Source organism: Streptopelia decaocto, assembly GCF_964273445.1.
Source record: "Streptopelia decaocto genome assembly, chromosome: 1".
Classification (NCBI taxonomy): domain Eukaryota; kingdom Metazoa; phylum Chordata; class Aves; order Columbiformes; family Columbidae; genus Streptopelia; species Streptopelia decaocto.
Window position 1 is genome coordinate 48,601,673 of NC_138663.1, and position 21,233 is coordinate 48,622,905.

At 38.8% G+C, this 21,233-nt stretch overlaps 1 protein-coding gene across 4 annotated transcripts in view; it reads left to right on the forward strand.

The window, feature by feature from the left end:
* Positions 1 to 391: 391 nt before the first annotated feature.
* Positions 392 to 21,233, forward strand: part of KITLG (KIT ligand) — a 58,568-nt gene continuing 37,726 nt past the window's right edge. For all 4 annotated transcript variants that reach the window (XR_014185340.1, XR_014185341.1, XM_082064838.1 and 1 more), the window contains exon 1: positions 392 to 615. Coding sequence is in view for 2 of the 4 variants with exons in the window: in XM_082064838.1 (XP_081920964.1) it covers positions 601 to 615 (15 nt within the window). In the remaining 2 variants the exon portion in view is untranslated. The remainder of the gene's footprint in view (positions 616 to 21,233) is intronic.

The following is a 21,233-nucleotide window of genomic DNA, read 5'->3' on the forward strand; positions in this document are numbered from 1 at the left end:
ATGGGACAAGCCTTCTGCCACCCTCCCAACGCCGCGGCCGTTACCGAGCTCCTAATCCCACCCCGCATCCCCTGCGCATCCCCTCCTGCCGCTCCTCCACGGCGGTCAGCCCGCGGCCCCGCCAGCCCCGCGGCGGGCTCGCTTCCCTGCTGCGCTGGGGAGGGGCAGGCTCGGCTTGTTCCTCCCTCCAACTTCCCCTAAGTTTACTCGGGTTTCCCCCTCCCGGCAGGGTCTGCCTGGGCTCCCGGTCCTCCAAGAGGGAGGGAGGGAGGAAGGGAGGGGAAAGGCGTGTCTTGCAAGGGCTGCTGCTGCCGCCGCCGCTGCTGGAGGCAGATCTGAGATATAAAAGACCTGGCCGGGGGCCGCCTGTGGTTCCAGTCAGTGCAGGCGCTCACGCCGCGGGGAGAGGGGCGCAGCGGGGCGCGGCGGGGCGCGCAGAGCGGCGGCGGGGCAAGCGAGGCAGGCAGAGGCAGCGCGGGGCTCGCCGTGGGCAACCCCAATGCGTGGACTATCCGCTGCTGCATTATGCTGGAGCTACAGTTCCTCTGAAGGGAGTTTGCACACGGCCGGCTGGGCTGGACTGCAGCGCTGCCGTTCCTTATGAAGAAGGCACAAGTAAGTGAGGCCGGGCTGCGGGGGCGAGGGGCGGCCAGGCGCTGCGGGGGGCGATCGGTCCGACCTGCTGGGCAGGGCTGGACCGCGGCTCGCCGGCGGGGAAGGTCCGCTGCGGACCGGGGGGCTGCTGGGGTCGGGGCAGCCGCCGGGCAGGGAGTGTGAAGCCCCGTCCATAGGGGTATCCGCGGGGCGCGGTAGCTCTCAGGGAGCCCAAGAGGTGACAAATTTTACAAAAATTACGGCACGGTCTTGCCTTTGGCTCCCGCAGCCCGTGGAAAAGTTGCAGCAAGCGGCCGGATCAGCGGCTGAGCCGTGGGAGATCACAGAAGGCACTTGGAATAATTGCCTTAATGAATCAGTTGCCTGTGTTACACTAACGAACTGAGTGCGAAAACGTGAAATAATCGGAGGCAGCAGTGCCGCGGCTGCTGTGCTCAGTGGCTCCATTCAAGCCGCTCCGGCGTGCGGCTCCCGGTTGGTGTTGCGGGCAGCCCCCGGCGTGCCGCCCCTCGCCCTCCCTCATCCCGCCGTGAAGAACCCCGCTGTACTGCTGTAGGGGATCCCTGACTTTTTTTTTCCAAGTTCTGTAGAGATTGCAATCGCTGCACTGCCCATTTTTTACAAAAAAAAAAAAAAAAAAAAAAAAAAAAAAAAAAAAAAAGAAGAAGAAGGATGGGGGACAGACACAAGTGGAAAAATTATCTCGTAACAAGAAGCAGCTCAGGGAAACTCCATAGAGAAAAAGTTTAAGGCTCGACTTTGCAAGGTGTCGGTACCCTCCATCCTGGCTGACCTCAGTGAAGGCCAGGGGTCACTCAGTGCCGAGACTGAGCTCTGAGAAAGAACAGTGCATGGACACACACCACTGATCCTGCACTGGGGGCTTTTGCCTTCATCTATGTTGCCTGATTAGAAGCAAGATACTTATTGCGTTCATCTTCTTGGAAATTGCTGTGTCGTCCACACACCAGTAGCCTGAAGACACCTCAGCATATGGTCTTGGAAAGGACATAAAATATATTATCAGAAGAAGGGAAAGACCTTACTGAAGCCTTTTGGGCAGTTAAGTAGTTTTTCAAGAGATGTCAGGAATTAGAAATATTCACTTTTTGAAATATTTAAATCTCATCTGACCAAAGTACCGGAGGATGTACCCATGCTTAAGGAGTTATAACTTGGAGACAATTTTTGTAATGCTGAAGTACAGTGAGGTGTTATCTTAAATTATCAGTTCTTAATTCTAACAGCATGTATCCATTGCTGTTATTCTCTTTAGATGACTAAAGATGCTTTGTACCTCAAAGCTGTTGTTTCAGACCTTATGTACAAACTTGGTCAAATATGCTGAATAGATTATTAGTTGGGAAGGGTCTGTTAAAGTGTAAGGGCCCTATTTATATGAGCTTAGCTGTATGCATTCATTTGATATCAGAGTGGATAGCAATGAGGTCACAAGACGTTATACTAGCCAATGGAATCATATATGTAGGGCTGTTTCTTCAGAGAAGAAAAAAACTGTTCAGCAAACAAATGAGGATTTATGAGTGCAAGTGGTCAAGGATTTTATTTCATACAAACTGTAAACTTCTAAAAGCAACAGAACAGTTCTGCAAATTCAGAGCAAAGCAGGAATGATCCCTCTCTCCCAATAAACTGGGGAAGACAGGCAGTCCTGGCATTCAAGACCATATGGCTTGACTCAGGAGCTTACGAGCTGTAGCCTGTGGAACAGCTTCTTGTCATGGTGTTGAAGCATCTGTCAGCCTTCAAGCAGTTATGCTTCCTGCTTTTTGGAGATAGTGACAGACTCCTAGCTCTCCAAAGGATTGTTTCCTTCATTTTAAGGATTAGCAAACAAATTTGATACCAAACCATTAATCATTCCAAGGGGATGAGAGCAGGAGGTACTTTGAGAAGGACTTTCCATTAAAACCGTGAAGACTATTGTGCAAAGACAGAGCAAGTAAAGTGGATACAAGGAGGACTTCAGTGCATTGAGGCACCCAGCACAGTAAAGTACATTATTGTCTTTATGCTCTCGTGTGGCTACTTTTGCCCTTGTCTAGTCTGCTAACTGGCATAGTGTAAATAACAGAATTGGGAAGCCAGGAAAGAAGTTTACATTTCTTAAATAAAATATTCTGCAATAGCCATAGTACAGAGAGTGAGAACAACTTCATCACTGAGCCTTGAAAACACTTAGTAATACCTGGATAATGCTTAAAATAAATTGGGGATTTTGATGTTTGAGGTAATGTTACACAGGGATAATATATAACTAGTGCAGCTGAAGGAGTAGCTGAGTCATACGTCAGTGCAACGGAAGTGCTGAAAGAGAAGTGTTGGGCTGAACATTAGACTCAAAGCGAGCAGGTTGGTCAGTTTATTTAAATCAGTCTTAACCTGAGAAACCACAGGAGCTGTAGGAGCATGTTCTCCAACAGTGTCAGTCCTAGAAGGATTGTTTCCGAAACTATACAGTTTAATAAATATACAATCCATTATTTTAAATGTACCAACATCTCCTGGATGTATTTTTTTAAGTAAAATGGCTTTGAAAATGTGATTAAGCATTTAGGGTCCAGTCATACAAATCCTTTTTCAATGAATTAATCTTATTGAAGGATTACTTGTATGAGAGGATTTGCAGGCTTATATACTTAGTAATTAAAACTGTTATCAGAAGTGAGTTTATGTCATTTTACCTGCTAATATAACAACAAATAAAATATCACTCATGTCTGGACAGCCTTGGTGTTAGTGTGATACAATCTTGCAAAAGCATGTAGCAGATTTCTGATTTGCTTGTTCTTTGTTTGATTTGAAGGCAGTCTAAATAGGATTAAGTTACTAAGAAATATGCCACAAGGAGGGGTCACCCATGGGGCTAGCTCAGAAGGCTGCTGATGTTAAGGTATCACAGATACTTGGTTCAGGCACTTGATCTTCAGCAGTGGGTTAGATGCAGTATTAGAAACTGCAGTATTAGAAGGGTCTTAGATCTCAGCTCAGCTTTTTACCTCCAAATGTGTGCATTATTGCTGGTAGTTAAAGGACCTTCTTAGGTTGTCCTGTCTGTAGTACGTTTGTGTCACTGAAGTGGGAGCCTCAGGAGAAATTATTATAGAATGGTACTTGAAAAAAGAATTAGTACACAAATTGCCAGTTACAGTCTCATATCGACAAGCAAAATCAAAAACACAAAGTAGATATTTGATACCTTGGTACAAGCTTGCAGGGTCATTATTTTAGGGGACATAGCGAGCTCTGATCTCCAATGTTTCTTGCTCATGCTGCAAAAAAAAAATGAACACTAAGCACACTGGAAGACATTTGGAGCTCACCGTAGGTATAGATCTGCTGCTCATCAGACAGAAAAAGAGAATTTGCTGGAGCCAGAAAGATGTTGTGCTATTCACATTGAGCAGTGGACTAAGGTCTCATTGTTTTTCCCTTGGTTTTGACTCTGCTTAGAGAGGCCAGTTTTCAAGTGCCGCAGTTGGAATGAATGTCCTGGAATAAAGTGTTATATGGAAAATAAACAGCAGATGACCTGGAAGACTCTAGGGTGGGGGAGCATTCTGAAGGCATGTTTAGTGATCTTTTTATTATTTTTTTTTTCTCTGCCTACTTGTATTGAGTGCCTGTAAGTTTTTACCTCCATGAAATACGCAGCACTTGCCTTTGTAGTTTAAACTGAGGCCGCTAACCCAGTATGCTTCTGACCCAGTTCTGCCGTCGTACTGAAATCTGGTTTCTCCTTTTGTGTACTGCATGTCAGTTGTTCAGGTACAGTTCTGCAAGCTGACAGTGCCATTCTCCAAGTTTTGTTATGCGGCTTAATGGTATGCTGGCTCATGTAATCGCCATATTGTACGAAAGTTAAGAGTTGGCAAGATGCAGCCCTTGGCTTCGGGTGGGCAATGCTCAGTATGCAGTATGTAAACACAACACCCATTTATTTGAAGCAAGGCAGGAAAAATCTCCCTACGCAATTCCATTTGAGTGTTGTGGGAGCTGACAGATGAAAACGAAAGCGTTTGTTCTTGCCCTGGTCTTTGGTAAGCCAAACCTGAGGTTAGTCAGCCTTTTAATCACACTGCAAATCCACTTGTTTTTTTGGTTTGCTTCTTTTTTTTTTTTTCTGTGCACTTGTGGAAAAAGGAGATGGACAAAAAAAAGGTGAGTAGAAAGGAGTAGCACTTCTCTTTATTTTTGTTGATTGGCCTACATTTGCATTGCATAAACCTGCAATACCAATGTTTGTAAATATTACCAGTGCCGAAATAACTGACTGCAGGGAGTATGTAAAATATAGGTTTCTTTGCAGATTATTTTAGTTATTGACAAAAGTAAATAGTATCAGACATTATTAATATGAGAACGAAAGTTGAAAATATGCTACAGTTACTAGCAGAGAGAACAAAGATAATGTTAAGTATTTCATTTGATTAAAGCTGGTAGCATTCATAATATCTGAGGCCAATGAAAGTAGATACGCTAATGAAGATATTATTTCTACTGTATGTCTAAATAAAAGCCAGTTTAGGAGTTCAAATTAATGAACACTTTGGATCACAATGATGTAGGAAATAAATTATCATCTCATTTTCTATTATTATCTAATAACCACTAGGCGAATGATTGGTTATTGTTTCTGTTTTAACCATGTTTAAATTATATGAGGTAGATGGACGCAATAACCATTTTAAATGTGCTTACGAATTTTCTGCTTTGTACATTTTTGTGTTATTGTTGCAGTATGGAGCAGACTTAAGTTTGAGTGCAAGGCAAAAATATCATCAGGTCTAAGATGTCACTGCAGGTATTGTTTGAAGAAGGTCCTTGTGTTACCAGCCGCTTTGCAGCTGTGCCTTGGAGCACACTCTTTTACAAAATGTGTAAGTCCCAAGCCTTCAGCTATTCCATCACCACTTGAAACGACGTTAGAAGTGAGACCAGGTGGTGCAAGCCAGGGGGGAGACTGCAGGGTCCCCCTCTGCAGGGCCAATAGTTGACCACTAGTTAACAGTCTGAGATGATCCCGCAAGCAGGTCTTCTGTGGACACTCCTTTCAGATACCTGCCAGGCCCAAACCTTCACTGCTGTTAATGAGCACTTGTAAGCATGCAGGGACTGAAGTATTTGCTTATTTTTATTTTTCTTCCTTTTTTGCTGCAAAATCTAGTGGATGGAGAAAACCAGGTTCGGGAATAACCATTTAGATCCTATTTAGCTCAAGCCTTGAGAGCTGCATTTTCTCCCATGTGCATTTGGACACCTTTATAACAGCCTTTCACATGGTATTTTTTAATGTTCCAGTGAAGAATTTCTAAGAGTCAGGATGAGTATCTCTGTGCTCTTCCACCTTCACTGGCATCTCACTGGCATTGGGCAGCAGAGATGGGAAGTGAGAGACGAGAGTGTGCTGGAAGCCTTGGGGCCCGGGGAGAGGTGGGTTGCACACTTCAACTCAGACTCATGTTCTGCAAAGCCTACAGGTTTAGTCTGGGCTGTCACAGGAGGATGAGATTACCTCTGGGTTTGTGAAAAACCTTGATTCAATCCAGACAGAAAAAGGCTAATCTAAGAATTTACCTGAGCATGCTCACTGGAGTGAGAGAGACACAGTTCACCTCTTTTCTTGGGTAGAAACTTAAGTCTCTAGGACTTCAGTCTGTCTTGTTGAAGCTGTTCTACATTGTATAAATAATTATGCATTGTGCCAGAGGGAAGAAAAGAAAAATTCAAGTTTGGACTCTGAATCTGGAGTGTAATTTCAGTGTTGCTCCAAATCTGAACTGGGTCTATGCAGATTAAGATTTTAACTCCCCCGAGTTAAGTTATACTTTAAAACCAAATTAACTGAGCTGCTACATTTATTTTTTTTCCATCTTGAGGGTGGCTGACACATGAACTAGGAATACAGAGGTGCCTGTATTTCAGGCCACAAGTCCAAATTCACAGATTGCGAATCATGCCAGCCTCTGAACCTACATTCAGAAAGATTCAGGCATCTGCAAATCAGAGCCTTAAAATGTCAGTCTGCCCATCCTATCTGTTCATGTAGCTTGGTGTTTCCAAGAATGGCCACCCCATTTGAGTGAACCTGGCTTCAATACAATCACATTAACCGTCTCAGTTACAGTAAACCCACATCCAGTGTCTTTTTCAGCTGTTCTTCTGCCTCTCGTTTGTTCTGCTACCATCAGCTCCAGGGACATCGGTTCATTGACTGTTAAGGCCAAGGATAAGTGTAGTCCTGTTCACTCTACTGTCTCTTCTTTAGAAGTACCTTAAGAAGCTATTTGAAGTATTGAATGTGGGCACAGCTGAGTCCTGGGAATGTCCAGTTTCAGCCTGGAATAACACGTGCATGGAAATGTGTGCCAATGGTGTGGATTTCCTTTCCAGTAGAGGCATAACCTGTGTGTGAATTCACACTGTGCTTTATCATGAAATAAATAAGGCAGAGGACAGCATAATAGAACTTCCTCTGCATAAGGGTTTATCTGAGTCCTGTACAGGATAATCTGAAACCATTCTCGTCAAATGGATCTACAGTTTTTTTCATTGCGTAGTTTTGTTGTTTACTGTGAAACTCAGAATTCAGTGATAAGTAAAGTTATTTTTTGAGGAAGAACTTAATAATGCTCAATTACTTTTCTGATAGGCGTTTTATGATGATATGTGATAGGTATATACATTTTATATGAATTTGGAAGTGTGAGGAAAAAATACAAGATTTGCCTTGCTACCTTTGGCTTACTTGGTAGCAGCAGACCCATATATGTATTCCTTTTATGTTTGCGGCATGATACATCATTGCTGAATGGATTCTTCAGTCTGTTTAGTAACACATGACCTCTAATTGCTTTTGGAAAAAAGTTACTCTGGCAACATAAGTCAAACTGTAAAACTAAGTTGTGCATGTCCTGACAATTTATTACCGTTTAGAGCAGAAAATGAATTCTGCAAATCATACAGCTGCTCTTTTTGTAGGAGCTGCTCCTGGACAAAAGTATGAACCTATTGATGTCTACAGCACATACGGAAAACTTGAAGTAATATACTGTTGTGCAAGGTTCATTATTTTAAAGTATGATTTTGGATTGTGCCTGTAAATGTGGAAGTTTTAAAGGGTGTAGAGAAGTTTCTTCCTCGATTTCATGTTGATTAAAAAAAAATCCTCTCTGTTTATGGTGATTTGGTGATTTCATAATTGTGTATAAAATGGGAATAGGATATCAAGGTGCTGGCTTTTGTGGTCTGGCTGAAATAAGGCAGTAAGGAGTTAGTCCCAATACATTTAAAATAATAATATGCTGCACATATGCAAAGTAATTCACTAAATGAAAAGAAGTGCTTAGAAATTTCAGAAGGTTGAAATTTAAAGATCCTCATGTTTTATTGTAAAGTCCTGACTTCCAGCCCTCTAATTTCCAGCCTCCCTTTACTTGTTATTAAGTGAACTCAGCAAAATTTGTCTTTTGCATTAAATGGCAAGCAGACAATATTATGCATTATGTCTTTGAGCTGATATAGATCTGAATGTCAGTTCTTCTTGAGATTTGTTTTTCTTTGACTACTTTGAAGCGTGCAGGAATAAGAACATTAGTCAGCCAAATGAATTTAGGAAGCTTGTATAACACTGCTTGGCACCCTCTTTCATTTGGATTAAAAAATATGTTCCTGAATAAACAGAGCTTTTTAGTGGTTATATTAAAAATGAGGGAAAAAATATATCTCTAATATTTGTAATTGCTGTATTTTTCAAATTACTGTGGTTCTGCAACGTGTGAATTGCATTTCTATTCTAATAGCAAAAACTATCAATGCTGTATTTGACACCAGTTTAAATGGTTCTGATGAGTATTGCATTCTTTATTTTCAAGGAAGTATGAACCTCATTTATAAGCCATAAGTTTAAATACTGTCACTGAAGATGCTTTGATCTTCTGTATTATAATCCCTGGCAAAGAATGTGCCCTAGATTTGCCATGCATTCTCTAAATCCATGTCCTTTAAAAATCCTGGCCATAATCATAGTCTGTTCCAAACTGTTTTGACAAATTTCTTCAGTACTTGTTCCTTTAATAGTGTAAAGCTAGGCAGTGAAAGTCCTCTTTTCAGGCTACTAGATCCAGTGAAAATCTTGCTGTTTTTTAAAATATATAATTTCCAAGCAAGGTGGTGTTCATAATTCCCCATCGATTTTCTTCTGCTATGGATGTTGGAAGATTTTGTTCCCCCCCATGTCTGTGACCAAAATTTCTGATTTTTTTTTTTTTTCCTATCATCCCATCTCAAGCCCACATTGTAAAATGATCATTCATTCTTCAAGTTTCTCTCTCCTCTCCCTATTGAGAGAGTAAACTCACAGTGCTACCCTCATTTATTTGTGCACCTTTTCTGGCCTCTGCTGTGTTTAAATCAGCATCCTCACCTCTGACAATACAACTTCAGTACTTTTGGTAGCCAAAATACTGAAGGTGTCTCTGTCACCATCCTGTTTCCTTTTTCACAGTGTAGATTTCATCTCTGGCGAATGTTCTATATGGTTTTATAGTAGTCTGTGCATCTTTTTGAGGCCCACTTCAAATATTAATCATTTGAATAAACTGGTTTTAGTGTATTTCATCTTGTCTATAAAAACAAAGCAGCTCAGAATTAGGATGAATCCACTGTTCTGTGGAATATATTGTTTATTTATATGATTGTACTCATAAGCTATTAATATGAAGAGTCCTCTGAAATACTGGTCTGCCATTTCTAGAAGCAACAATACCTTTTTCTCTGTAACATCAGCAATTTTCTTAATATATTTTAAACTATTATAAATTATTATAAATAAATTATTTATATATTTATATATGTATATATTTATATAAATATATATTTATATATTTGTATATTTGTATATTTATATATTATTATTAAATTTTATAAATTATTTTCTTAATATATTAAGAAAATCCTTTCTTGCTTTTTTTTTGTTTAAAAAAAAAGCTCATATATTTATTGACACCAAAGCAAATCCTTTTAGAAGTTATTACTAATTTCTCCTGTATCTCAGCTTTGTCACGTAACCATATTAGAAATATCCAATTCAGTGTTTTCATTTGGCCTTTAAAAAAATCTGGCCTAAAACATTCTTTAAATCAGCTGGAGTGAATTTCCTGTCTTTCTTCTGTTTCTCCTCAGCACATTTTAAGAATTTGTTCTCACACACAGGTTTTAGTGATCAACTAGACATTTGCCAGTACTTTTGGTCATTTCCCACTGTAACAGAATGTTGTGGACATTGGAAACAGTCTGATGCATATATGAAGTTAATCTGAATTTAGCCCACTGGTTTCTTTCTATTGCAACAAGCCCCTTTTGCTTTGCATTCAATAACATTGTTTCAATTACTGTTGAATTTGTAGCTGTTTAAAGTGCTAATTGTCAAACTATAATGTGCTTTTTGGCTTTATTCACTGCAATGGATTATTTTTCTTAACATACGCACTTCATTACTTATTTCAGAGTAAATGGCACAATTCCTACAAAACTGGGGAGAATTTTTTTCCTGCACAAGTTGACAAGTATCGCTTAAGTAAACTTGCTAAGAAACTGTGTCACTTATGAAAATACCTAACTAGTCTTACAGGAGTTTCAGAGTGTAAACATTGAAAAGTATATAGTCTGAGGAGCTTTGCACTAATCTGGGATATATTTTCTGTAAGATTAATTATGGAAGCCAAAGAAATTTCGTGATAGGCCGAGCAGCTTAATGTGTCTTCTTTAAGAAGAGCAGTCCTAGGAAACTTGTGATAATTACGTGTGTAAATCACATAACAAATCATATTATATTTTGTCAATAGTTGCATGAGTTTCTCTATCAGCACATCTATAACAAGGGTGCTGTTGAACATATATCATAAGAGTAGTTTCACTATTGACAACTGTGGTTCTTCGTAATCCACATTGATATTTTTGACCATATATAAAGCTCTATAGGAAGCAAATGCTCTGCACACAATCTACAACTGCATTTTTTATAAGTAGCTTCTGTGAAAATCATCAGTAAAATTCAGGTAAAGTAGTTGTTTTTCCAAAGCGTTGCATTCTGTCTCGTTGTAAATGTTGTGAGTATACCAAATACTTCTTATCAGTTATTAACTGAATTTGAAGTATTGTGTTACTGGTGTCTTTGGAATCATATTGTATAGGCACCTCTATTTAATAGGCACTTATATTTCTGAAAAATAGTAGAGATTTGGGGAGCTTTTTTCCTCAGATTATTTTTCTTCCAGTTGTGTCTGCATCTCCATAGTCATGCCGAGCTGCAAACTGTCTGACTCAACATCTTCTTTCAGTATGTTTACCCCACGATTTCTGCAGTTTTTAAGGAAAGCCACAAGTGGAGCTTCAGGTTTAAGTTTAGATATTTACAGTTCTCTCTAGTTACCACAACTCAAGCGAAAACGTTGAGGTAGCATTTGAATGACATTTGTATTAGTTCTGTGGTCACAATTCTGTGACAATGGAGTTAGCTGTGTCTCTTTGTTCTAAGCAGAGGGCACTTGCACGTTGATGTAGATCATGGGAATGTGCCTGTTCTTCCTGGAAACACAGGGGAATTGTGGGGTAACACTCAAGTGCTAGAAACACGTTGGTGGAGTTTGTAGTCACTAGCGTCTACAAATCCCAAACAACAACAACAACAAATAATAACAAAAAATAAAATAAAAAATAACTAATGCCATCCACAAACCACCAGGACATTAGAATTACAGTTTGTGTGGACAGGTTTAAAGTTTGAGGCAAGATATAAACTATGACTCAGGTTAATTTTACAGGAAAGACAAGGTGTTCATAACTTGGTAAAAATAGCTGATCATGGTGTTCCCTTCATTTTCTTAAATATATAGTAACTCTGCACTCATTAACTCCTAATTCTTGTCTTTAGAGTTAATGAATATGCCCAGAGTTTAAAAAAGAATTTTTCTTAACAGCTTGCCTCTATTGTTGTGTTGTCAGCAGATCTTGCTGTATTTAAACCAGTCAGTGGAAGGAAGGTGGGAACATTGCATTAATAGAGTTGAATGAAAGGAGTAGAAAAGCCCAGCTACTGCAACACAAATGCTTTCAATGTACTAAAATTCTTTGTGCTTCAAAATGGGTGAATAAAGACAAAGTGTTGAAATTACTTATTTAGCTTTAAAAGAAAAAAAAAAAAAAAAAAAAAGATTAAAAAAGAAATGAGTAGCCCTATATTGTATCTCCCTTATCATAACAGTTTGAGAAAAACATGATTTAGGGACAGAAAGCAAAGTGTAGGAATAAGCCATTAAATTGTAACATGGCAAAAACCTAAGAGGTAACATTCCCTAATTGTCAGCAACCTCATATAGTTCAATCTGGTAAGAGGGTTCACAGATTGATGACAACATGTGCAAGCTACATAAATTACTCAGGTTAATTGAAACTAAAAGAGATTCCGAGGAACTTTGTAAAGGTTTAGAGAAGATAAAAGAACAGATGGCATGATGGCAAGTGGAGTTTGTTGTGTTGAAGTGCAAGGGGGCTGCATTTTGGAAGGAATGTTTTGAACTAATTGTAACTACATTAATAAGAACAGTTTTCATGACTTTGTACAAACTTTTTACAAGCTCTTTTTTAATATTCTTGTAGCAATACTTGGTCAGGAAAAATGGGTGAAAAATCCCTATATTTTACCTGTGCTAGAACAAATCAACCAACATATTGAGATGCAGTAGGAGCAGGAAGAGAAGTGTAAAAGGAGAAAGCTTTTATGATGGTGATAGTCAGCCATCTTGAAAAAAAGTACTGCTTGCCCCATCAGAAAAAAAGATTATAACAGAAATGGTGATTGTAAAATAGGGAAAAGCATTATACGGAAATAATGCATATGAAAGGGGACTGAAAGCTGAGGGCAAGAAACTACTGAGAGATCTGTATAGTGGTACATAAGAAGTAGTAGTGAGAAAGATTACTGGACATTGCTCATTTTTTCTTGGTACACAAGAAAAGAAATATTTAACACAACTGAAAGTCAGAAGATGCTAAAACACGCAATGCTACCTTCACACGCAATTAGCAGTCTGGAAAGCTTTTGACACTAGATATAATATGGCTTGAAATGGAGCTTGATAAATGTCAGAGTGAGTCCAAGAGGTCACTTCCATCAAAAGTGGTAGTTCTAGTCTTCTCATCCTTGCATGTCTCTTCTCCTCCTCCACCCATTCCTCAGGGATTAGTTTTCTGTCTCTGAGCTGAATTGGCTCATCACTGGCTGTGAATTTACTGACTTGCAGAGGGGTCGGGTGAATGTCAGAGCAGTGAAGCTGCAGAGAAGGAGATGCTGAGAGCCTCTCTTAGCACCAGGGAGCTGTTAGGTTGCTTAGACCATCTCATTAACCTCGACTGAAGAAAAAAGGATTATACACTTAAGTAAGTAAAAAGCCCTGGTTACTCTAGTTTGTGCCCTGAGCATGAAAGGTTGCTTATCTTCTAATTCATGCAATTAGGGAGAAAATTTCAAATAGGCAATATATTCTCTAAGTGTGAATGATCAGGCTGCTTCAGTTTTCTGTGGCTACCAGACTGATCATGTACCGATCTGACACCTCTTATTTTCCAAATCTTCATTCCCTTAATTGCACAAGTCAGATTTGGCCTAATTATAAACTCAGTTTCATATACAACCATCTGCCAAAATTACCATCTGTAACAATTCAGCCTTTAGTTTTGAAAAAAGGAAAATCCTTTGAAATAAATTGTAGCTGAACTCCAATTACAAATGAAAGTAATGACAGCTGAGACATACTGAAAGATCTTTATTTTATCATGTGAGTATGAATGGTTAGAACTCATAACATTTTATGCAATGCTGACACGTTGCATAACCCCAGCCATTGAAAGACAATGGAGTTCCCATGGACCATCCCTCAAAGAAGCTCTTTACAGTATTTCAGTACCAACAAGAAAAGGCACTTAAAAGTATGTCCTCCCCTTTTAGGGGTGCACAGGAATTCAAAGTATCCTTGAGTTTCTGATGCAGTAATGCAGTCGCTGGATTTTTATGTTGTAGGAAACATTTTGATCATTCCCATCCATTTTTGCTATCTTCAACTTACATTGTCCAGAAACAACTTCATACATTGCTTCAAATTCCTAAAATGGCCACTCTGGCAATTTGCTTTATCTAAAAAAATAACTAATGTGTATGTCACATGAAAATAATTTCAGAAAAAACTTTTAAAATTAACAGTGGAACAATGCATTTTAGTAAATTTTGAAAAAGGAACTGATGTTCATTTTCTGTGGTAAAAAGATGTGCAGTTGGAATAATAATATCTCTTAGTTATTTTTGATATATGAAAATTTTTCAATTTAGATTAAAAACTTAAGAAAATGTTGCTGATTTGTTCCTACTAATATGCCAACTTAATTACTTTTGGACAAGGCATAATGTATTTGTAATTCCAGCTTGCCGAGGTAAATGGCTTATTGCCTGCCCGGTGCTTACGTTGCCTTGCAAGCATACTTAAATGTTTTGAAGATTAGTTTCTAATTTGATGTGCCAGTTACCTGATTTGTCTGCAGTCTCACAAGCTTTAACTTCAAGGCGTTTGAGATTAATCTCATCTATCAGTATATCCCTTTGGATAAATATTATTGTCACAAAAAATATTGATTTGTTCTTAATTCATTTATATTTCAATAATAGTGTAAATGTAAGATTGTGTTGTTCTTTCACAGATCATTACCTTAAAGCTAAATTGTTCAGTTAGGTTCTGAGAATGTATAGGAAAGTGTCTAATTCAAATAATGTAGGAAATTAAATGCTGAGCTTAGAGCATTTTTTGAAGGTAAAATTATTTACTGGGTAGATTTCATGAATACATATGAGAGAACGGAGTTGAAATCAGGATCTGGAATTTAAAAAAGTTGTTTTGTTTTTGTTTTTGTTTTTTTCCAGTCAGAAAATGATTTAAATCTGGTTTTGTTTTACTCTGTGCTATTTGGAAAGAGCTGAGATAAAACAGCATGTTTCTCACATTTCTTGGTGCACTACTAACATGTGCAGCTCAGCTTGTCAGGTAGTGATAAGAAGAAGTACAGCATTCTGAACAACCTACTGAAATCTTGCAAATGAGTAGTTTGAAATAGGTACAGGGAGAATGTAAACCTGGCCATGTTGTTTCTGATGGGCTCATTGAAACCTTGTTTCCTTATTGACAAATGTGCAGTCATATGCTCAAAGTTTTTGAATGGTAAGGTTTAAACTTACACATTTCCCAGGGAAATATTGCAAGAGACTTTCTGGTTAGCTCACTATTGTATCAAGAAATGCCATGTAAATGAACAAAGAACAGCAGTATTTTTATTGGGACTAATCAGTTCAACATGTTCAAAGTCCTCAGGGTTTTTCCTGCATCTCCTGATAAAGGAAGATGAAAACTTTGCACCAAAGCTAGGACATGACCAGGAGATCATAGAATCATAGAATCATAGAATCACAGAATGCTAGGGATTGGAAGGGACCTTGAAAAATCATGTAGTCCAACCCCCCTGCCGGAGCAGGAACACCTAGATGAGGCTACACAGGAATGTGTCCAGGTGGTTTTGAATGTCTCCAGAGCAGGAGACTCCACAACCTCCCTGGGCAGCCTGTTCCAGTGCTCTGTTACCCTTACTGAGAAGAAGTTTCTTCTCAAGTTTAAGTGGAACCTCTTATGTTCTAGCTTAAATCCATTACCCCTTGTCCTACCATTGTTTGTCACCGAGAAGAGCCTGGCTCCATCCTCGTGACACTCACCCTTTGTATATTTGTAAACATTAATAACGTCACCCCTCAATCTCCTCCAAGCTAAAGAGCCCCAGCTCCCTCAGTCTTTCCCCATAAGGGAGGTCCTCCACTCCCTTAATCATCTTTGTTGCCCTATGCTGGACTCTCTCCAGCAGTTCCCTGTCCTTCTTGAACTGAGGGGCCCAGAACTGGACACAATATTCCAGGTATGGTCTCACCAGGGCAGAGTAGAGAGGAAGGAGAACCTCTCTTGACCTATGCAGGTTTCATTTTTCTTTTTTTCTTTTATTTTTTTTTTTTAGTTCTTTTAAATGTCTTGGTTGTTTTTTTTAATCTTTTCCTCTGACAAATTCTCTTCTCAAAACTTCCTGCAGTTTTTGTAGAAGTCAACTACAGATTATTATTAAAAAGTCTGTATTGGCTGTTTATGGGACCAGAAGCCGCCTTCATTGCCTAACAACATGTTTTGTTGAAGGTAGAACATAGTGTGGAAAGTTTTATGTATTTGTTTTAAAACTTACACTGTTTCTAGCAAACTGAACAGTGTTATGTTGAATTTTCCTCCGCATATTCACTTACGGCACATACTAGGTCTTCTATTGACTTAGTGTTTTGTACATAAGATGCTTGTAAAACATGCTTGTGTTAAATGTGTAAAGCCACATTTCTGAATCATTAATGGGTATACAGGCACATAATTTATAGGCATTATGTCCAATATTCCGAATTTCTCTGTTAAGTAAAAATAGAACAAAGGGCCAGAAACTCAAGTTTCACTATGGAAGACCATGACTTGGCCCCATATTTGCAGCTGAGCTCTGCACTGATGATACTTTTTCATCCTGCACTAGAGCTATATGTGAAGGATATTTTTCATCCCTGTTACATGCTCCAAGGTAATTACATATGTTTGGAATAGTGCTTATTAAAGAATCTTTTGAATTCTGAAAGAACGAGTAACAGGTTTTATTACTTATATTCGAAATTTGAGGTGTCACTACTGATGATGGAAGAAAACCTAAAACATCCTTTAAGTATTTCCCAAAAGATCCAAGATGAAAAGCAGCTGAAAAGCAGAATGACCTTCTTTCATCAATGCTGTAGTTAGTGTTGAAAACTTTGACCAAAAAGGCTTGGCAAAAAAACCCACACACCAAAATAAACAAACAAACCAACTAAAACAAACAAACAAAAACTCCTGTATCTCCTGGCTTTTTGGTGTCAAGTTTTCATCTTGTGTGAAAATGTCTCAGTTCTGATGCATCTGAATTTCCTGTTCCAAGCCTTTTTAAGTTGATGCAGATGCTGTTTTCTGGAATATACCCAGAGAAGACAGCTTTTATGTGAGTAAATTGAGAATACGTTTTATGTCAGCTATTATTTATCAATGGGATAAACTGCTCTGACTAATGAAGAACAATTCTATTTAAAAGTTGCATGACTTTGATTTTAAGTTGTTTGCTCCTCTTCAGAAGCAACCACCTGGCTGGATAACACATCCATTGTAATAGCTGCAACAAGGCTCAGTAAGAGGCAGGGTAATCCTCTATTTACATTTGCTGAAGAGAAGAGCCTGTGAAACTAAGATACCATAGAAAGTGAATAAATACAGTTTCTAATCTGAGAGGAGGTAAGAGAAAGGGAATGCTTGCTTTATTTTCCATGGGGTTTTGAGTTTTTATGTTGCTTCTATGTGGCACTGGAAGTCAGATGGGCTTTTTAATGAGGCATAAAGAAGATTCGGATTGTAGGCTTGACCTCCATAAATACATCAAAAGAACAAACTGGAAAGATGGGAGTATAAGCAAAGGAGCAGTGTTGCCACGAGAACACATTGATATAAACTGCTATCAGTACACTTAAACTGGACAGTGCAAGAAGGCTTTTAACCATTAGAGCAGTGAAGAACTGGAACAATTTCCCAAGATTCACCTCAAATACTGTGTTCAGTTTTGAGCCCCTCACAAGAAAGACATTGAGGTGCTGGAGAAAATTCAGAGAAAAGTGATGAAGCTGGTGAGGGGTCTGGAGCACAAGCCTTATGAGGAGCGGCTGAAGGAACTGGAGCTGTTTAGCCTGGAGAAAAGGAGGCTGAGGGGAGACCTTATTGCTCTCTGCAACTACCCGAAAGGAGTTTGTAACATGGAGGGTGTTGGTCTCTTCTCCCAAGTAGCAAAAGATAGGATGAGAGGAAATGCCCTCAAGTTGTACCAGGGAAGGTTTGTATTGGATATTAAGAAAAAATTCTTCATGGAAAGGGTTGTCAAGCATTGGAACAGGCTGCCCAGGGAAGTGGTTGAATAACCATCCCTGGAGGTGTTAAAAAGATGTGTAGATGTGGCATATAAGAACATGGTTTAGTGGTGGACTTGGCAGCATTAGTTTTATGGTTGAACTTGATGATCATAACTTGTATGATTCTATGATTCTATGATTATTCTGCTCACTCCCACTTTACTCCTACGCTATTTCTGTTTGGTTATATCCAGTCCGATTACACATTTAAGCTATCTGCGACATCAAAGGAGGGGGGTGTAACTGAACTGTTATCTGAAGCCTACCTATCCCAGGAGTTACCTGAAGTCCACATTGACTTTGAAGACTGATATCTGCTGTGGAATGGGGCAAATCAGTCAAGAGATATGTGCTCTAGGTTTTTTAATTGCCTTTTGAGGAAGACTGCCTACACCTAGCGTATGTTGGAATTGAGGTTGCTGATACCATTTGCATTACTAGCAGATGACGCCAGAGCTTTTCTGGGTGGACTGCAGAGTACCACATTTGCGTGATGTTGGTCATGATATCTTCAAAATGGCAGAGGGACCGAGGAAAGCTGCTGGGCCTCAATCCCATGATCTTTATCGTGATGTAAACTACATAATTTATGGAACCTCGGTTTCTCACCTTATCCTGAGTGCTCTTGTAGACCAGCAATGTAGACAGCAGCTATAAAAAGTCAGGAAATTAATAGTCTTATGATATATAGTACAATACTGTTGTGAAAAAACATCATTCTTCCATGCTGTCAAAGTTTATACTGGTGTTGGCATATCTGAGAGATCCAAATAGGGTTCTTTAATCACATCTAAATTCATAATTGTAAGGATGTAATACAATTTAGGTAGGTGGATGCAACACACTTAATCTTGGCCATACTGGCATCTAGTTTTGGTCTGTGTTCAGCAATTATCCTTTTGTAATGAGATTTCTCATATTGAGCAGGTCAGCAAAATTAGTTCTGAATTTGCATCCTGTAAAAACGCAGGGCCTATCAGGGATGTTATTAAATGAATTCAGAGTTCATAAACAGAACAATATCTTTCTGTGAATGTGTGTTCGCTTTAAGTTCGAGTTGACCAGTCTGTGATTTACATTTCAGAAATCATCATGTGGTTATACAAGAAAGTATAAAAGGATTGGGAAAAGAAAAGGAAAAAAAAAAAAAAGAGAGAGAGAGAAACTTGCATAAAAACTTTTAAACTTTGTATAAGAATTTCTTTTTCCTGGCTTAAACTCTGCCAGGGGAAATTTAGGCTGGATATTAGAAAGAAATTCTTTACAGAGAGAGTGGTCAGGCATTGGAATGGCCTACCCAGGGAGGTGGTGGACTCGCCGTCCCTGGAGGTTTTTAAACTGAGATTGGACATGGCACTTAGTGCCATGATCTAATAAACGGACTAGAGTTGGACCAAGGGTTGGACTCGATGATCTCTAAGGTCTTTTCCAACCCAGTCGATTCTGTGATTCTGTGATTCTGTGATTCTGTGTGATGTTTTCTTTCCAGATGCTCAAGAGTGAACTGAAAACTCTTCAGATTTATAATATAGTTTACTTTCTAGGAAAGTTTATGTGCATGAAAGAGTAAGAATGCACTTAACCTATTTTACTTCATACTACAAATCAAATACTAGGGAGGACAGAGACATTTTCATCATGTACATGGGTTTCATTGTATGCTAAGTATCGAAATAGATGATGTTTTTGCTGTTCTTGAATTTTTTTATTTTTAAAATTTTCAGTATAATAGTTGTCCCAGCCCAAATTCCATGTGTTTTGTAGCAAATGGTAAGAAATAAAGAAGCAATACAAAATTTCTGTAAGAACTCTTATTCCATTTTCTTTACTGGTTCTTGAAGGCCTAAGATTAAAAGAGGTGGCTCTATATAGATTTTCACTATCATTCAAAAGAATATTCAAGACAGTGGATTTTTTGCACAAACTTGGCAAACAAGTAGGACATCTGAAATAGATCTTTAAAACCAATCTTTAATTAAATATTTTACTTAAGAGAATGACTTTTCATTCCCTGAGGAAGTCAGATTATCCAGCTCCATATAGTGTGAGAATCTTGTCCCCCCTGCCAAGATAAACTTGTATCTTACTTTGCTTTCCCCTTTCAATTACTTAAAAATGCCTTTGGATTTATGCTATAAAACTCTAAAAAAGTTCTCAGGAGAGGAGAAAAAAAAAAAAGAAGACAACTTCCTCTTCGGAGCTTGTGGGAGGTTTTGTTGAGCCAACTGAAATCTGATTTTCTACTGATTTCTATTTTGATTGTGTAGGTATTTTGGCTCTCAGTGTCTCCATTAACTGAAGAAGTAGATATTGATCTCTATCACTCTAAAGTGGTATAGAAAAATGTCCTGGATGATTATAATGGAACTTTACAAGAAGGGTAAAAAAATAACTCTTGCCAGTACTTATGTCCTAAAAAGACTGTGCTAAGTCCAAAATCCGTGAAGGTGCTCATAATCTCTAACTATGACTTAACAGGAAGACTTCTTTCAAAATTGGGGGGGGGAGGGGTATTTGTTTATTTGTTTGTGGTTTTGTTTATTTTGTTTTGTTGGTTGTTTGGGGGGAGGGTGTGTGTTGTTTTTTGTTCTTGTGGGGTTTTTTAAATTTAATATTTTTTCCTATTGAAACCTTTTTTTCCATAAAACTCCTGGTTCTGTGCAGAACTAGAATTCCACCTGATGGATGCTAATCAGTAAATATTTATTTTGACACCATTACCACAAGGTCTGGAGGCAACATCCATATATAAGTACCTGTCTTTTGGTAACTTCACTTCCCAGTGTTTGGGAACTAAACAAACTGGCTGTCATCCAGGACACATTTAGGATGCATGGAAACTGCCTGAATCCCTGATTGTCAATGGAGATTAAAGAGTGGACAAAATTTATTATGGAACAGATAACATTTTTAAAGAGCCAAAGCCAACATTTTTAGAACAGCCAAATATTTTGCATTGGTATCCTTGCAGGGATGGCAGACACATACATTAATTTACACATTAAAAACACTCTTTCATAGTTTACTGAACATAATTGCAAAATACATTGATTTGCAAGGCAAACTATATCAATTTACACTTCTTGCTTATTATGTTCATCTTGATTACAGCTGAAATACAGCAGGAGTGTGGTTGCACCTTGCTAAGTGCAACAGAAGCACATTGGCTGGAGCAGCCTGCTGCTTCTGCATCTGTCAAGGAGAGCTGGAAGGAGTAGAGGATGATAGTAATTGGCCTGAGGTTGCATGAAATGAAGTTGGCATATAGTCTAAGCAGCTTCCTAGTTTGCCCAAGATCTGGATGGTGGGAAAGAATAGTGTGATTCATCACTTTCTCAGCACAGTAAGACCATTATCTTAAATTTGTCTGTCTCAGGAAAAGGGTGTGCATAACTTGACGAAACTAGAGAATGGTTTCTCCTTCCAGCTGAAGAAAAAGCAGTGAAGAAAAAGTAGTTCTGCATTAGCATTTAACAGATTTGGAACAATTTTTATCCATTGA